At 45.8% G+C, this 19,577-nt stretch overlaps 1 protein-coding gene across 3 annotated transcripts; it reads right to left on the reverse strand.

The window, feature by feature from the left end:
- Window positions 1-66: 66 nt before the first annotated feature.
- On the reverse strand, window positions 67-19,347 carry LOC119026817 (FH2 domain-containing protein 1-like). Of its 3 annotated transcripts, none has more exons than XM_037111377.1 (14): window positions 19,216-19,347; window positions 8,315-8,778; window positions 8,036-8,200; window positions 7,833-7,894; window positions 6,791-6,893; window positions 6,622-6,707; window positions 6,075-6,175; window positions 5,606-5,676; window positions 5,118-5,225; window positions 4,928-4,998; window positions 4,726-4,843; window positions 4,446-4,610; window positions 3,690-3,785; window positions 67-3,336 (listed from the first exon to the last, which is right to left on the reverse strand). In XM_037111377.1, the coding sequence occupies exons 2-14, from the start codon at window positions 8,630-8,632 to the stop codon at window positions 934-936; spliced, it is 3,867 nt and encodes a 1,288-aa protein (XP_036967272.1). In that variant the 5' UTR covers window positions 8,633-8,778; window positions 19,216-19,347; the 3' UTR covers window positions 67-933. The 3 variants fall into 3 exon arrangements, with proteins under 3 accessions (XP_036967272.1, XP_036967270.1, XP_036967271.1); XM_037111375.1 differs by lacking the exon at window positions 19,216-19,347 and adding an exon at window positions 17,762-17,929; XM_037111376.1 differs by lacking the exon at window positions 19,216-19,347 and adding an exon at window positions 17,772-17,928.
- Between the last annotated feature and the right edge of the window lie 230 nt (window positions 19,348-19,577).

Below are 19,577 nucleotides of genomic sequence, written 5' to 3' on the forward strand. Positions count from 1 at the left end.
ACTAAACACAAAGTATATTTGTAAGTATTTGTGGATGAGTTATAGTTGAGAGAAACAAAAGTCCAGTGAGTTTGCAGAATAATACTTTATTCATTAGTAGATGGATGATATATATCAAATATTAACTTCATAATACATAAATATAGATACATAAACATACAAATATCTTCATATGAACAAACTTGGCACTGCAGACTTTTCCCAGTGAGTCAGACACTGTTGGTTTGAATCAGAGACACGTTAAAGATCTCTTCGTCTCAACTTATCACTCTATTTTATTTTATGATTTTCAATGATTTAACAATCTATTCTTTCTTAAATACAATAATAATTATAAAGATATGATTTCTAATTGAATCAGGCCAAATGTACAGAGATTCCTCGGCTTGGTTAGTGAAGTTAAAAGTGCATAATTAATTAATTAAAAAGTAATTTAATCAGGAGGAGTCACTTCAATTACCATAAAACATTACAGTTCTAGGAAATATTGTTACACATCTGTAGATGCAGACATTTACGTCCTTCATTCATTTCCCTAAAAAGCTGATTGATGCGGACGCTTTCAGAAGGCCAGCTGCTTGGATCCCAGTTATCTTTGCTAATTATTGTGTTTTACTTTCTCAAGAAGCAAAACTTCATGTCATGAAAACTTGTTCATGATCTTGAGTTTATTCTTTATCTTGGAATGCAGCCTGTACGGTTTAAATATAAATGCATCTGAGATAAATTAATGGAATGAAACTGTCTCTGTGCTTCATATTAAAATGTTTCCTCCTTTATGTCTTCAGGCTTTTGCTCATGAATGCATAATTTCCTCCTTCATAAACAGGAGTCTTTACTTCATATTAATGCCTCCTCTGATGACACCTCTCGTGAAGAAAAGACAAAACACTCTTGGACTTCATGCTGGAATGCAGCCTCAGGTATCCTCTGTTATCTCCAGGTCGGCCTGATGGACTTGCCCGAGTCCCTTGAATGGGACGACTTATCTGAGAAGGTGCCGCTGTCGTTCCGCCGGTGGCCTTTAGGGGGAACCAGCGAGTCATGGAGAGGTGAGCGAGGAGGTGCCCTGATGCTCTGAGACCTCGACAGGGAGGAAGAGGAGGAGGACGGGTTGAGGAGATCTGAGGATCTGGAGGTGGAGGAGACTCTTAATGAGCCGGTTCGGGTCAAAGGCGAGGAGGTGGTGGTAGTGGAGGATTTCGGGGAGCCAGTGTCGGGTGGATGGGAAGGAGCAGGAGGAGCGAGGGTGGTGTGGGTTCGTCTGAAAGAAGAGGAGGCGGTACTTCGGGCGAAACTTGGAAGCGCTGATGATGAAGGGGTAGTGGCTTTGTGCAAAGGAGTCACAGGGGCACTGATGCTGCCTCCTCCTCCTCCTCCTCCTCCTCCTCCTTGAGTGAGCGCTCGCAGTGTGGAGCGACACATCTTCTCCTCCGGCTGGGGTTTGGGTTTCACCAAGGTCTTACGGATGGACAGCTTCCTTTGCAAGTCCCGGTTCTGCTCCCGGACGGATGCCTGAGGACCTGGAACCTTCTGGTCTTTGGAGTCCTTGGAGTCGGGTATCTTGATGATGCTGGAGCGTCGGGATGAAGGAGCGGTTGAGGGCCGATCTCCTTGTTGGAGGGAGGAGGTGCTGAGACCGTTAGAGGAGCCCCGGTGGTTACCTGGAGGCTTCTCAGAACGTTTGCCCTGAGACGGAGCACCTCGGCTGGTTCTGGAGATGGGCACCACCCGCCTCATGCCCTGGTTCTCAGAGTTCGTGAGGGTGCGGACAGGCTTGCTTCTGTTGGCGGCTGAGGCGATGTTTGTGTTTGTGGATGTGGGTCTCAGCCCAGCGGGTCGAGTTCTGGAGGTAGGGAGGTTCTTGGCGGATGACGCAGTTACTGTTTTGACCTTTTCATTGGTGGAAGAAGCATCTTCTGTGTTTTCCTTGGTGGTGTCACAGGAAGCAGTTCTACATCTGTCATCTGTTGATTGTTCTGGGACAGTCTCCACATCTCTCGTCTCATTGGTGGAATCCTTTGCTTCTTCCTCCTGATTGGCTGCTTCTTTAGGTTCCTCAGAGGCACCTGCGGTGAGAGAAGGCCCTTCATTGGCTGACAGAGGTTCTGCAGGGCGCCACCTGGGCGAGGAGGCAGGGTCGTCACAGCGGGAGACAGGCACCGGTTGGCTGCTGATGGGTTCAGGCACTGGCTTCTCATTGGCCGGATGAGATTCTGAAGGCGTGCGATTGGCTGAGGCAGAGGAAGAATGCTGGCTTCCTCCCTGATTGTCACTCTGACACTGATCCTCCTCAGTATTTGCATGTTCGCTGTCTGATATCGTGACCTCGTCAGCGGCCTCGCACACTCCCGTCACACACCAAACCACCACCTTCTCCTCTCGTACCTCCTCTTCCTCTCTCTGCAAGCTTGTCTCAGAAAGCTTCACATCAGATTTATCTGCAGAGATATTCTGCGGCATCTTGTCTTGGTGTTCGTCCACTGCCTCTTCTTCCAAATCTGTAACTACCAAGTCGTCCTGGTGAAACCCACGGAGGCGAGTCCCTTCCTCACGGCTCGTCAAGACCTCGTCGAACACCTTCAGCTCGGGCACCAGAGTACATTTCTCTAAAACCACGGACATGTTTCCTGTTGTAGCAGCGCTGCGTTCAAACTTCTTGTCACTGCAGCCACTAAAATCCTGATCAGCACTGCTTAGTCTGGTTGGATCCCTCCTAGACCCAAATTGAGTTTGATGATCAGAAAGTCGATCGTTGCCATTGTTGTTGTGGTCGTATTGCTGGTTGGCGTCAGAGGTAGGTTTGACTGTGACTTTGTTTGTAGGGTTGATGGTGTTTAATCGAGTCTGGGTACCATCGTTGCTGAGGTAAGAGGCGGTTGTATGGTTTTGTGCACTCTTGGGAGCTGAGAGGTGGGTTTGCGGTGCCATCTGACCCGCTTGAGGCTGCTGGTTTTGGGGGAAGCTGCATGAATTGACCCTTGGACTTTGCGGTTGAGTCTGAGGGGAGATCCCTGGACTTCTAAGTTGAGGTTCAGGTGAGGCTGATGAGAAAGCTGTCCTTGCCTCTCCTTTTCCTTGGTGCTGGGTAACTTTGTGGTCAATGGTCGCCATCCCCAGGAGCGTGCTCAGCTCGCGGTCGGCAGCGATGGATGGCGAGCTGGATGGAGAGTTCCTGGAGCGTCTTAAACTACCGGAGCGTCCAAAAGGATTGGGGGATCGTGGGCGGGACTTCAGGGTGAGGAGCTCCATCAGCAGCCCGGCGTCGTTGTGTCGCGACATGACAGCTGACATGTCCGTCTCGCTGCTGCAGCGCAACCCAAACGCTCCGGCCACCTACAACAGAATCAGACAGAAGTAAGTCAGTCGAGCAGTTTGTGTGTCTCTGTCAGTTTTTTGTTTAATGCCGAATTTACAAGAAGGCACCAGTGATTTAGAATTTGTTGAAGCTGCTTCAAACGTTTCCTTTTTTTAAGTTTCTCCACATGCAATAACTTTAAATGTTGTGATTTGTTAAGGGAGTCTGGTGATCAGTTGAAACACATCTGCTGCAAACAGTCTTCCTCTTCTTCTTTCTCAGAGGATGTTAGTTGAGTAGACAGTCCCTCACTATGGCTCAGACCACCTCTGAATGGATCTTATCACTCGTCACAAATGTAAATACCAGGTATGAGAAAATGCCCTCCTACCTCCTCACCGCCGGCCCAGGAGTGTCTCTTCTGCTCCTCCAGCTCCTGAATCCGCCGTCGACGAGCCGCCTCCTTCGCCTCCCTCTCCAAGTTCTCCTGCAGAGAGACAAACAGACCAGAGGGAGTTTTAAATAAGTTAAAATGTTTTTTTTTTTACTATTTAACTGCAGTGTCTCTCTTTGAGCACCAGGTGGCAGCAGAAGCCTGAGTCCTGGATCGTGCACCTGGTTCTGGTGATGGAGACTTTGATGTGTTATGATCCTTGTGTTGGTTTTTTATTATTATTATTATTATTATTATTATTATTATTATTATTTTTACTGTAAGAAAAGTGCTGTTTTAATAAAGTTTATTATTATTAACTAATCAGTGTTTTTAGTCCTTTTTCATGCAAAAACTCCTGAAACACGTTGCTCAAATGTCTCCTGTTGTTTGTCTTGATGACAGTAAACTGAAATGTTTTGAGGTTTAGACACAATGAGACATACATACACACAACAAAATAAAACACAACAACACACACAGTATCCAAACAAAAGACACAACAAAAAAAACACAATGCACACAACATCCACACAAAACACACATCAAGACACACAACACAACACAACCTCCACACAGTACACACAGTATGACTTCAGTGTGGTGTCAGGTTGTGAACACTCCGTCTCTCTCCTCGTGCTTCGTCCTCACACTGAATCTTTCAGCCTGCTGTTGTTGTGTCTGTTGTTGTGTCTGTTGTCGTGTTGTTGTTACCTTGGCGGCGGCGGTGAACCTGCAGCAGAAGGTGTTGAAGATGCTGAAGCAGTCGTCCAATCGGAACGTTTCTCTGTCTTCACAGAAGAAGTCGATCAGCTCGCTGCCTTCTTTCTTCAGCTGCTGCCGACTGCTGCGCAGCGAGCACAGAGACGAGGTGGCATGCTGACAACACACGAACGCACCATGTTTAGTTTAAAACAGCAGCTGAAATGACTTATTAATGTGTGTGTGTGTGTGTGTGTGTGTGTGTGTGTGTGTGTGTGTGTGTGTGTGTCACCTGCAGGAAGTCGTCCAGCTGCTGCAGCAGCTCCGTGTCTCTCTGGACGTTCTCCTCTACTGAGCGCGTGCGAGACGTCAGCCACTGCAGCTCGGCGTCCAGCGTCTCCACGGAGATCCTAAAAAAAAAAAGACCACAGGAGTGTTAGGTGACAGGGGGCTGATGGGAAATGTAGTGTTGATCTGTGAAGGTGGAGTCCGACCTGGCTGCAGGCTGAACGTGACTCAGCTTCACAGGAAACTCCAACAGCCGGCCGTCTTTCTTCTGAGCTTCCTGAAGGAAGAAGAAGAAGTTGTTTTAACATGTTACTCAATGTCATGGACGCACGCACGCACGCACGCACACACACACACACACGCACACACACACACACACACACACAGGTGACTGACCAGAGCGACAAAGTGCAGCAGATTCATGCCCGGTTTGTTGGCCTTCGTGTCGGCCAGAGAGAGAAGAGACGACAGCTTGAAACCCACTGCATTACCTGCATAACCTCCCTGTAACACACACACACACACACACACACACACACACACACACACACACACACACACACACACACACACACACACAGACACACACACATAATTAGACACAACACCTAAAGTTCCAAAGATACCAAACAAGTGAGGCTGAATTTGAGATAAACTGCCTAAAATGATGCAGAACACATGCAGAATATCTGATTAAAAAACAGGGTCAAGTGTTTTTTATATTTCACTCAGTTTAAACATTAACAGCTTCAGTGAAGATGGCTGATGAAGAACATGTGATGAGTGAGTCAGACGGGAAACGAAAGGCCGAGCGGAGCAGCCTGTGGTCTCCTTCTCTCTGTTCCCCGTCTAATTATTGATGGAAGCAGTTTGTTTCCACTCACAGCGTTGAGGATGTTTCCAGCCTGCAGCACCAGGTGGAGAACAGCATGCAGCTCCTCGCAGCACATTAACTCTGAGGAGGAGGAGGAGGAAGAGGAGGGGGAGGAGGAAGAGGAGGAGGAAGAGGAGGGGGAGGAGGAAGAGGAGGGGGAGGAGACTTTATTTACATCAGAAATAAAAAAGATTTTGAAAGTTCCTGCATGGAGCTGAGTGTGTGTGTGTGTGTGTGTGTGTGTCAGCGACAGTGTTAGCATGTTCGTTATCGAGTTCACACACACGCTGCTAAAAATAGTCCAGGTGTGAGTGTGTATCGTATGTGTGTGTGTGTGAGTGTTTCAGGTTTTATGACGTCTCAGTCTGCATCAGACATTTGGACCTAATATGGAGACAAACAATAAACAACAACAACACGAACTAAGACGACTCTGAACCTCCTGCAGCCGTCTTGTTGACGCAGGACGATGTTTGTACCTTTGGTGGCTGCACGGAGGATCTTAATGTCTCGCTTCATGGCGTCGCTCACCACAGGAAACTCCTCCTTCAGCAGCATGGACTCAATACGGACCGAGTAACTGCTCAGAGCAAACAGACGTACGTATGAGGACAGAGAGGTGGACACATCAAGTCAAACAATCAACAAACGATAATGAAGTAAAGCACAGTTTAGTCTCTAATGTGCCTCCACATTAAAACATATTTCCCATCAGCCCTCCAGCTTCACGTCCCATCTGCTGCCAGCAAAACCTCAGAGCTTACAGCTCCGTGTGTTCTGTTCGAGGAGCCTCAGCAGCCTGTTTCTAAGACTTTGTCTTTATTAGGATCCTCATTAGCTCTTCACACGGCGGCTGCTCGCCCTCCAGGGAGCCAATCACAACAGCAGCTGGAGAAATGAAGCCAGAGCAGAGGCAGAACAGCAGAGACGACTCCGGTGCTCACAGAGCAGGACACCTAGTACACATTCAATCAAACTATAGTAATATTTGTAGGTCAAAGGTCAGAGGTGGGCGTGACCTCTCACCTGGGGAGCTGGATCAGCAGGTACACGAAGGAATCGGCCAATGAGAGCTTAGAGACGTCACCTCGGTACGACCGAAGCTTCTTCACCTGCAGGAGAGAAAACACATGAAGAAGAAGATACGCGATGATGTGACTATGTGTGTGTGTGTGTGTGTGTGTGTGTGTGTCACCTCCTCTGTCTCTGGCAGCAGTTTCAGCAGCTCTCTCAGAGGCTCCGCCCCGTAAGGCTCACTGTTGCCATGGTGAATGTCGTCTACTATCGCCTGATTGGTCCTGGAGGAGGAAGACAATTAACAGTGATTAATTACTCACCAATAGTGAGAAAAGTGTGACATTAATCCACGACTGCGTCCAAAGACGACACTGTTACACGTTCAGGATGTTTCTGAGACACCTGGTTCTGGTTCTGTTTGTACTGCAGATAGGTCCGCCTCTCTGCGTCTCCCTCATGCCTGTATGACTGTCAGAGTGTTTGGAAAGCACTCGGTCTGAACATGTTGATGCCGTCAACACAGTTACATGACGACATCCACACAGCCAGGACACTCTCCCAGTCTGTTGTGTTCAGACGGAGGAAGTAAAACTGTGAACCAAGTGTCGTGGCAGCCATGTTGGACCATTTCAGCTTCTTTTTGATTCATATATTCTAAATGTTCGGGGCAGCAGACGCTCTAGTTGTCGTGTGGTATTGTGAAACAATGAGCCGTGTTGTTTGAGCTCATTTAGCATCTTATGTTGCTGTTGTGTGTCTGTTTGTGGTAGTTTTGAATCTCTTTGTCATCATTTTTGTTTCTTTGAAAATGTTTTCTGTCTCTATGTAGTTGTTTTGTGTCTCTTTGTGGTTGTCTTGTGTTTTCTGCATCACTTTGTATATTCTTAAATTTCTTTTATACAGGACCAGTTTGTTTAATAAATATTAAATCATTCTGTCTGTATTAAGCATGATATAATGTATATTGTTAGATCATGTTGCAGGTGAGCACACAGAGGGGCTCCAGAGGGGATGAGTAGACCTGTTCAGTAACCCATCACCTCCTCTTGTGTCACACGCCATGCCAGCATTGCCACACCTGTTTACCCATAACACCCCTGGATGAGGGCGAGGAAACACATCACGCCACCCGCACACACACACACACACACACACACACCCTGTCAGACTGGTAACCTGGGTCACAGAGGGAATCTCAGCAGACGAGTCACAAAATGTACCTCTTAAACTGTTTGAGGAAAATCCCAATGTTCATCCCTCGCTTAGAGTCCAGAATGGTGACCTGGCAGAGAGACACAGAGAGAGAGAGAGGTGAGGTCAGAGCCCAGGTGGAAACTGTCCACACACACACACACACACACACACACACACACACACACACACACACACACACACACACACACACACACACACACACACACACCTCCTCTTTGGTCTCTCTGAACGAGCTCCTGGTCTTCTCTCCTCTGGCGGGCGTGGACTTTGATTGACAGTCGTTCTGACCAAACAGCTCCTCGATGGTGCGGACGTCGATCTGGTACTGCTGCTGCACTCGGCCCTGAGTCCACAGGTTGGCGCGCCCCTTCACCTGAGACACACACGCGCACACACACACACACACACACACACGTAAACACACATGCAAATACAAATCCATAATCTAATATGAACGCGACTCTGTTAAGCTGAGCTGGGACTCTACCTGATCCTCTGGTATTGTCTTCCAGAAGAAACTCCTCACCCTCTTCTTCTTCCTCAGGCCTCCTCCGGGGTTTCCTAGCCCTGGAAGCAGGGGTGGCATGGGAGGAGGAGGAGGAGGAAGAAGAAGAGGAGGAGGAGGAGGGGGTGGAGGAGGAGGGGGAGCAGAGGGAGGAGGTGGTTTCGTCCGGTCTCCCTCAATATCAGATAATCCTGATGGACGATGATGAGGAGACGTCAGCACGGCAACAGCCATGCCCTCCTCCTGGAGGGAGAAGCCCTCTCTCTCATTGGCCGGGGAGACGCTGCCCATCACATGCATCCCCGCGGCCGACTGGATGGGAGGTGGAGGGTCTGGTGGTGGTCGGGTCGGTCACCGAGCTGACCGGTGACCATGGTGAGGGGTGTGGTGAGGATGATGAAGGTGGGTCATCGCTTCAGGAACATCGGAGGTTGTCAAAGGGAGAGCTGGAGAATACGAGTGAGAAAGAGTTTGAACGTAAAGGGCCAGTGTGTCGAATCACTTACTGCCAGTTAAGTGTTCAGATTGATGAGACCTCATTGTGTCAGAGGAGGAAAGGTTCAGCCACTTGATCTCTGAGACTCGGAAAACTCAAGCTGGCACACGAACATGTCGATATGACTCGCACTGCTTCATGTGTGTGTGTTTAAATGTGTAATTAAATGACTGTTAACGAAACATTAATAACTTCATGTAATATTTACTCTTGTGTCATGTTTGTGTGTTTTGCTGTCAACTCTTTTTCTCAGCTGAAACTCGATATGTTTGTTTTCTCTGAGCGATCAAACAGCTCCAGGCTTGAAGTATCTTCATCATCATCCTCCTCACACACACACACACACACACACACACACACACACACACACACACACACACCTTCTCCTCAAACACCATGAGCGTCACCTGAGTGTGAAACCACCTGCTCTTCAGAGGTGTGTCTGTGTTCGTCAGAACTGCGACTGGGTTTGAACAAATTAAGCGAAGCTGCTGTCAAAAAGAACAGAGAAATCTGAGAGTACAGCAGCTTCGCTCCCTCTCCAGACTTGAACCAAGAAGTCCAAACTCGGCTCACGTCGCATTGGGACCAAATCCCTGCACTGCTGAATTATTAACACACACACACACACACATACACACACACACACACACACACACACACACACAGGGTGATCCCCCTGTGTGAAGTTCTGGATACATGTCGACAGAGTCACACACTTCCTGCTGATGAATTAAAGATGACTGTGTGTGTGTAAGACTGTTACATAACTTAATCTCACATCTCTGATCGCCTGACTTCTTCCATCAAACCTCCAACCTAATCATGCTAACAATGTGTGTGTGTGTGTGTGTGTGTGTGTGTGTTTAGAACTGGGTTGCTACTGTAACACACTTTCAGTCCTGACCTGACTAACTGCTTTTCCATTTGTTTATTTTAAGGAAAGTGTGTCATCATCCAAACTCCATTTAAAAAAGTAGTAATTTAAGGATGCCTTGTTAATGAGCAAAGATTATTGATTACTCTGACTTGATCCAATGCTGATTTTAAATCTGTTGAGCTGCTGATGAATTTGGCACAAATCTATTGAAAGATAAACAGCTGCTACATCAGTAAAGTTTTGAGTTTTGTTAGCTGTATTCTTCGGCAGATTATGTTTTTACGTAGCTTTTTGTTTATATTCTAGTTAAAAAGCTTGGAATTCATAATGACCTTTGGACCTGTATTACTACTTATTTTGAATCAATAATCAAGATTTCTGTCTTAACATCTTTTAGTTTTTAGAGTTTTCACATCCTACCAGTAAATAATCAAAATGCTTAATAAACTAGAAACACAGTTCCTTTTCTTTACTTTTTAAACATTCTTTTTGCTCTAGTTTTAGTTTTAGAAACAACTTTGGCAGCAAGCTTCAGGATTGATCCCCTGATCTGTCTTTCCATTGATATATATATATATTTTTGATGTCTTTGTAGAGCTGAATTCATGAGCACATGTTAACACCTTCTAAAATGTCTGAAGTGATTTTACAGGTTTGATACTTTTGCTTGAAAAGAGAAAAAAACGCAAAATTATGAGAATTTGTCATTGAGTTTGGTGCATCACTCTGTTCCCTCGAGAGAGAGAGAGAGAGAGAGAGAGAGAGAGAGAATGCAACAGATGACTGTGTGTGTGTGTGTATGTGTGTTTCAGATGCCATGCACTACCGTGGCAACCGGTCAGAGGGCCACCGATCGCCGTGGTAACAGACCGGGTCACAAACAATGATGGTTTGTTTACTTGGCAGACAACAAAATCGGGGTCACTGTGTGTTTGTGTGTGTGTGTGTGTGAGTGTGAGTGTGTGTGTGTGTGAGAGTGTGTTTGTGTGTGTCAGACTGTTAGTATGAATCAGAATCACTTCCTCTCATTTCTCTCCCTCCATGTTGTTTCATCTTCAAAGTCTCCATGAACACAACAGGTTCGGATGACTCCCCCCCCTCCTCTCTTTCTCTTTCAGGGGTCCATTTAAACTGGAGGGACCGTGACATCATTGACACGGTCCAATCACGCGACTCGGAACATAAAAATAGACCGGGGGAACAAAAACTGCTGACCCGGTTCACACAAGTGTTTCTGACTGACACACAGGAGCTCCACAGCTCTGAGATCAGCTCGAGACGCTGCAGACGACACCGCCAGGTGATGGAGGCTGGTGATGCGGCTCAGTTTCAGATGCATGCTGGGAAATGTGCAGCGACAGCGTGATTCTCCTGAGCTGCAGAAAACCCAACAAACCAGCTAAAGAGAGAGAGAGAGATAGAGAGAGCTCCTCTGAGCCGACCCAGTTATGATCCGTCCATACATCCAGCGCTCCACATTCTCTGCTCTGACCTCGATACCGGCGCCGACCGACCCGCAGCGAGCGAGCTGGATGAGTAAGTGACAGTGACAGTGCATGAAAACCCTCTGATCCACCATGAAGGATCTCCTCCTCCTCACGCTTTGTCCTCCTCTAACCATCATCCTGACAAACTGTCCGCCTCCTCACACATCAGGCTTCACATTCACGAACCGTCAGCGTCTTCGTTATACAGGAACAATCAGCCTGTTGGTGGATAATAAGCTCAGAGCCGGTCCAACAGGATCACTGTTTGTCTCCGGGTCGGATATTTGAAGCACGGTGTCGAATGATCGCCGAGACAAAACCCTCCATCATACATGTTTTACACGAAGGTTTTGAGTCATATTTGGATACAGTTGCTTGTTAATCACCGTGTTTTCAATCTGGTGAAGTTTCAGCACAAAAACCCACTTGGTCAGTGTTCAGAAAACATCATGTGTCGGCTTAAAATACAAGTTCTTCTCCACAAACATGGCAACTTTTTAAAAGCTTTGCACTTATTGATAAAAAACCATTTCTAAATGAACACTGGGACCATTAACGATGGACGTCCATGTTTGTTGTCTTCTAATAAAACACCTGGATATTAACATTTACATGATGTTTACACATTTATTACTGCATTCACTGACGTACTGTAGTGTTATCTATGCATGTAACACAATATCAATACTCAAATATTGATCTTTAATCAATAGTTCACATGCAAAGACTCTAGCAGTTGTTTAGCTACAGAAACCAGCAGGTAACCGTCATATTTTTTAATATTTAAACTAATTCTTTCCAACTGTTCTCACTTATTTTTAACTCGTACGGCTGTGAGCTCATTATGTGACAGTTTTACTACAAGTAACTTTAATAATCACAATTGATCACAACATATTGACCCCATGAAGCTCTTTTACTACTAGTCACGACTAATTTGCACTGTCCGGTGACATCTCGTGGAGGAGACATCCACTTTAGTGGTCAGGGGTTGTTGGGGGCGGTTGCCATAGCAACGGCCATGGAGCTGGGCGGAAAAGCCAACATGGCTGCCGGTGAAAGTGTACAGTACAACACACACACACACACAAAGATGGACACACACACACACACACACACAGACGGACAAAAGTCACCACAAACCTGTTTGAGAAATATAATACAGCGACAAATATTTACACTATAAATCCATCTGACCTCTCCTCTGTCTCACACACACACACACACACACACACACACACACACACACACACACACACACACACACACACACACTGCACTGTAGATGAGTCACTGTGTGTGGTGACTCACACCGTGTGACTCGTTCTAATTATACAAGCTGATTAATGAAACAAAGATCATCTGGAGACGACAGGAGATGAAAAGATCTGTAACTTCATCATTTTTACACAGTTTCATCCACAATCAACGCTTAATCAAAAACATTTTAACGAAGTTTGTTTTTACTTGTTCTGTTCTGTGCTTCAAATCTAACTTCTTTAGAAACACGAGTTCAGTTTAAACCTTTAAAAACAATGTTTGTGTCAAAGCACGACTGCTGCGACACACAGTGAGACCGACACCGCCTGACACGAGTCCTGAGATGGGTCTGAAGGTTCTGAACGGATCTGCATGAGCAGTCCCGGGTCAGAGTGAGAACGGATCACTTGTGCATCATGATGTCTGTGGCTGCACTCGTTGCTACAGAACCCTCCCGGGCTTCAGCTCCCTGAGGTGTCACCTGCAGAAGGTTTCACAGGTGTCGCAGGCTGATGGAGGACTCTGTGTGAAGTGGTGTCGGTTCAGCAGCAGCACAGAGCTGCAGACACACTGATGCTGCAGGACTCAAACACTCAGAAACCACCGTCAGCACCATCATCTCCTCGCTGACAGCAGCTGTGATCTCAGACCTCAAGTGTTTCTCCGGTGACTCGACGGAAAAAAAACGACTCTCAAACGAAACTCCAGATCTGAACACGTCGAGCCGGGACAGACTAAGTGCCGGTTAGCTGACGGAAAGAGGACGGACGAGACGCTTGGAGCGTCGGGTCTAATCCTCGGTGGTCGGCGCTGAGGTCGGGTCAGATAGTTTCCAGCCTGAGACGGAGGCCTGCTGACGGAGAGCAGCACAGATCCTCCATCAGCGCCACGTCCGACGGCGTCCTGTCGACGGACTTCCTGCAGATGAGCGTTCACACTTCTACTGAGAAGACAAACCCTGTGTGAGTCTGAACGACAGGAAGCAGACTGACAGTGTCACAGCGCGTCAGTTATCAACACGTTGGTACGATAACGTGTGTCACACCTCGACGGTGAAGCTGCTGATGAAGAAACACACACAGTGAGTCACAGCAGCAGCTTTACTTGCTTTCATTTATTTATTTGTCTCCTCGCTTGTGATCTGAGCAGGTCTGCAGGCTGTACGTGGCTCAGCAGTCTGCAGATTAGCTCCCACACTTCCTCCAGAACGCCTCAGTCTGAGGATTACAGCAGGTCAGCTGACTGACTGTGGAGGAAACACCGAGCGAACAGCGCGAACGAGAGAACGACCGAGAGCTGCAGACGAGCGCAGGAACGCTGCTGGAAACACCGAAGAAGAGTTAGAGAAGGAATAATAAGAAATAATCCAGATCCTGAACAGAGACAGTTCAGACCCAACAGAGAAACGATCCAAACACCAACCAAGTCCAGAAAACCAAGAAGTCAAGTAAGAAATGACCTCTTCAGAAAATATCAACGTATTCATGAACTCAAGCTGGAAATCATCAGCGACAGAAGAGACACAGAAACTCTGTTTATATCTGTGTTTATATCAAGAATTTACCAAGTCTCACGTCTGTCAGAAACAACAAACTCTTTTCTTTCATTTTAAGATGCTATAACAACAATAATCATCATCATCATACTGACGATTGTGTAATAGAGAGAAACCTCGTTCTGTTCCAGCTCGTCCTCACTAAAGCAACGTGGCAGAACTTTTACAGAAACACGTTCGTATCTGGACTCAGGATCTTTAAACCTTCGACTGTTATATGACGTCAGGACGATGAAGGTCCAGTTCTCCTGAAGTCTCACGGTCAGGTTCGTTTATATTCTCGGAGTTGTTGGCGATCGATTGTTTGTTTGTGTTCTGAGGAGCAGAGATCTGTGGATGAAGGCAAGACGATGCTTCAGGGAACGTGTTAGAGAATGTTACGATCACAGTATCTGTCCAAATAATCTCTCAGGCTTGTAAATTATCCCCGAACTTTCTCCTGAATTTATTTTTAAAGTGTTTCCATAAACTGTCCAGAGTCACAGGTGGTGAGACCGGGTCGCCCTGGAAACCCCCAGTAAAGCTCCTGGAGGAGGAGAAGTTCTCCTCGTATTTACCAGACAAACAGCGGTAAACGTGTGTGTGTGTGTGTGTGTGTTGTGATGGTGATGGGGGGAGGTTGAGGCGACGACCCCCCACATTGACGCGCCCTCAGAAAAGCATCTGAACAGCTTTTTCAAACAGCATTAGCATAAAGAACTCATCAGTTCTGGACCAGTTTACTTTTCTTTTTCTTTTTTGGTTTTTAGCTCCGATGTGTCAAAAGTGTTAAAAAGTAGAGAAAAAAAATCCAGTTTAAATGATGTTTGAGTGAGACGAGGAGAAGAAGAAGGAGGAGGATGATGTTTACTGCTGTGTGTTTCTTTACATGGCTCGTCTCCGGGGTTACCATGGCGACGGGAAAGCGAAAAAGACACAACAAGACAAAACTAAAATGTCATCGGTCTCTGGAGCTCCGGGCGGGTCAGGGGTGCTGGCGGCACACTCACCCCGCTGTGGGAGCACCGTGGCCTGGCTACAGTCTGCTGGAGGCCCCCCAGGAGGAGGAGGAGGAGGAGGAGGAGGAGGAGAACCAGCAGGAGACACAACCACACACAGATGTTTGTATCACAGAGCAGCTACATGTACGTCTGTCTGCTGCTGCACCAGGGTGACATCAACGCCCCGCAGTCAAACAGCGTGTGAACAAACAAGTGTTTCCACCAACACACAAACACAGAACGACCGATAAAGAAGCTGTCAAAGCAGCACCGTCACTTTCACTATCACTGAATATACCAGACGATCATGATTCAAGACAGGTCAAAGGTCAGACTGCAGAAAGTCTATATATCAGCCAATGAGAAGCACAAGAAGATTAAATTAATAGATTTCTGAATGGAGTCTGGTGTGACACTGTTCCCTCACAAACTTCTGCCGAATTGTACAGAAGAGCATGATTCAAGAAAGGTCAAAGGTCAGACTGCACAAAGTGTATATTTGTGCAAATAAGAAGCACAAGAAACTTAAATTGATAGATTTCTGAATGGAGTCTGGTGAGACAACGATTCCTTTGCAAACAGGCAAAGAAAGAAGAAACTTTTGGGCTTTTTGTTTTATCTTTAAAAGCTTTGAACATTAAAGTAGTTTGATGGATTTCACTTTTACTGAATCAACCAGACCGTGATTCAAGAAAGGTCAAAAGTCAGGCTATACTAAGTGTACATTTGTGCAATGAGACGCATGAGAAGCTTAAATTGATAGATTTCTGAATGGAGTCTGGTGAGACAACTTTTCCTTTGCAAACAGGCAAAAAAAAGAGGAAACACTTGGGCTGATTAAAAAGAAAAGACATTTTGCAAACAAAGAAGTTGCAGGTTTAATCCCTCAGCAGACGATCTGCTCTTCTGAAGTGCCCTTGAGCAACACGCACCCTCGACAGGAGCATTAATGTCTGCCGTTCAGTCTCATCTCAGAGTCGGAGTGTCCTCTGTGTTTCAGGTATTTTCTCTAAGAAGACGACACGGTTGTCTCTGCGACCTGCATGTGGGCGAGCCTGAGTTGAATGTTGACACTCGTCACGTGAGTTTTGACGCCCTGAAGCCTGAAGAACATCATGTTGACCGTGTGAACGTCCTGCAGCATCAACCTGCCTCTGATCAGCTACCTTTGGTTCAGACCATTCATGATGTTTCGTTATAATGTAATAAACACACAGGGAAGGTTTAAATCACCGGAGACACGTAACATTACCATTAATCACCACGAAACTCACCGGATTTAACTTCTCAGACGTGAAACAACAGCAGCGTCGTGGTTAAACCTGGTCTGTCGTTCACTCTTTGTTTACTTCACATCACAGCTGACATTTTGTTCTGAGAGTCGATCCTGTTTGTTTCACAGGAGACTCATCAGATCAACTCTGATGGACTGTTTCAGTTACTTTACCGGCTAAAATGTCTGAAATCCAGCTCATCAGATATGAATATTCTCTCAGTTTTCAACTCTTCTATGACAGAAACTCAAAATGTTTTAGTTTTGGACTGTTGCTCCGACATCACAGGCTCTAAGAACGAGCAGCTGTTTGTTAAGAAAGAAAACATTTACTGCTCGAGCTGCGACGATCAGGTGAGAGAGCGATGCACGACGACACGTTATCATTGATCAGCTGCCTCTAATGGCTGATCAATAAAGATAATCTATATCATTCACACTGCTTTTCTTGGTCATTTCTGACAGTAAATGTAAAGTAAAGAGTCTTTCAGGTTTTGAAGTGCTGGTCAGAGTGTTTTTCACAACTTCTTCACAACATGTTTCATCTTAAATAATCGTCAGCTGCAGCAACAAAGTGGAAACAGAACTGATCTTACAGCTGTTAATACTGAAGCAAATGTACATATATATTCTTAATTGTTGGTACAGTGGCTGCTTGTCTGTCTGTTTTTATTGCTAGTACACTTTAGTTACACTTTGCATGGTTTGAATCTGATTTTGATGCAGCAAATAAACTAGATAAATAAATAAAGTGCCACAAAAACGGATAAATGTCACTCCTGAGACCTGAAGAGGCATCAAACAGAACACATGAAGCACTTTACTGGTTGATTTGTCACTTTAAATTACCAAAAAACTCAAATATAATCAGCAGATAATATGTCAGATTATTTTAAGAATATCACAGCGACACTAGATTAAATTTAAACACCATTAAATTGATAAAAGTTGCCACAGACAAACTGAACATCACTGCTGGTAGTTATAGAAGATGATCAAATGAAACTCACTGCAGCAGATAACACAGTACTACTACTTCTGCAGCACTACTGATAAATATTAATGTGACACACAGAGTCAAACTACATGAACTCTCTGCAGGAACATTCTAGAAATATCTCTGTATTAACATGAGAGATAAAATCATCAGAAAGTGTCACCAGACCAATAAAAACTCACAGATAAACTGACCTGGAATCAGACATTACAGGAGATTAAGCACCTAGATGTTAGTTTGAGTGTCACATACACGCAGCCGAATTATTAAACAGACTGCCTATTACAGTATGAAGCAGGAAAGGGACATTACAGAGTTCTGCTGTAGGCTCAGTCCGAAAAATTATTAAAATCTGAATGGAGTCTGGTTGCTGAGAAGTGTCAGGGTGTTTAACAGCCTGTGAGCCAGCGGCGGTGGTTCCGATCCGCTCTAACCTGATCTGACTGTCACTGTGAGATCAACAGGGCTCAAGAAGGTCCAACTGTCGGTTCCGAGTCTCACCTGAACTCACCGGGGAGAGCGGCTCCAGCGGCGCAGACGCTCCGGTGCCGAACCTTCGTGTGAAAATGTCCAATTTAACAGAAAAAACCCAAAGATTTCACGGATCCCGTCTGACTCCGGCGAGCATCCACAGGCAGCGCGCGCTCAAAGGTCCACCGACACTGGCACCGGCTGCGTGACGTGCGGGAGGGTGCGTGAGAGAGAGAGAGAGAGAGAGAGAGAGAGAGAGAGAGAGAGAGAGAGAGAGCGGGAGCGAGAGGGGGAGCCTGCGCATGCGTGATCACTCAGGTGGAAGAGAAAGCGCTCTCTCTCGTGCACGCCCACCTGCTGCGTTACACTAGTATCTGAACACACACACTTAACGTCAACTGTGTGTGTGTTTGTGTGTGTGAGAGAGAGAGAGTGTGTGTGAGTGTGTGCGGTCCAGATAAGCTTTACCTGCCCCGCCCTTGGCAAAAAAACCCTCCTTACACACACACACACACACACACACACACACACACCATGTTGTTAGCATGTCATGTCACCATCTCAGTTTAGCGTGTTAGCATGCTGGTGTCTTTAGTGTTTTATTAGCAGTTTCCTTCCAGTAGTTGTTGACATTTCATGATGCTAGCATGTCTGAAGCTAACTAGGAGACATTAACAATCGACAACAGACACCTAACAGCACTTTAAGATGTCAACAAAACAAAACTAAAGTTGTTCAACATACAATCTGCACCTGAAAACAGGCTTAACCAACTGCTGCTCTTAAGCTAACCTTTGCTGTAGCTAGCTCCCATTAGCTTATTAGCTCATTGCGCGGTAAGTCATAGAGGTTAGTGTGTTCTGCGATGAATTAATGTGGCAATAGACTCGTCTTATTTTGGTAAAAGAGAGGCACTTTCTTTCAGATGGTGTGCGGTTGTGTTTTTTCTGTTTAGCATCTGGACAAAAAACAAACACACATTTCCATGTTGCTAGCATGGCTGTAACCATCAACGTTCGCTAGAAGCGAACAAGGTGACAGAACACAAACGGACAAAAGACACAGAACAAACTGAAGTTGTTTAACACAGCATCTCGCCCCAAATTGATTTTAATGTTGTAAATTGTAAAATACAACCAGAATTTAAAGGTAGCTCGTAAAATAGAGGTCGCAGCATATCATCCATATCAGCTATCTTTTGCTGTAGCTAGCTACCGTTAGCTCATGGCTGATTTAGCTATGGAGGCAGTGTGTTAACGTGGCAATTTGTCTGCGTTTGCTAAAAGAGTGAAACTTCAATTCAGAATATTTTGTTTCATTTATCAGACGTGAAGATGATGTAAATGTACCGGCGGAAAGTATCTGGGCTAGCTGGTTAGCATGCTAATTTAAGTAGATAGTTCTGTCTTTGTTTTTCAATCCTTTAAACTAAAACTGTGGTCACATGTTATAAACATTGTGTATCCTGGTGTGTGACCTCTGACCTTCAGTACAGATCCTCCTCCTGCAGCTGCTGCTCGTCTTTCTGTCCAGACTTCAAGTTAATGAGTGAACTCGTCTGAGGACGTTCAGGTCCAAAGATGAACCGGTCAAAAAGAAAAGAGAGAGAGAGTGAGAGTCTCTGTTGGGAGAAAATCTCCTGGTGAAATGTTTGGGAAAATGAGCCACACAGAAACATTAGAATCGTGTTTGTGTGTCGGTGTTGCCTGGTGAATAATTGCCTCTCTACAAAGCAATCAGTGCAACACAACCACAAACAGACCAGAGTCTTATTCTGAAATCACTCCACTCAAAGGCACGAAAACGACAGCGTAAAATGTACTTAAATTAAAATGTACTTTCACTT

Source organism: Acanthopagrus latus, chromosome 10 (genome assembly GCF_904848185.1).
Source record: "Acanthopagrus latus isolate v.2019 chromosome 10, fAcaLat1.1, whole genome shotgun sequence".
Classification (NCBI taxonomy): Eukaryota; Metazoa; Chordata; class Actinopteri; order Spariformes; family Sparidae; genus Acanthopagrus; species Acanthopagrus latus.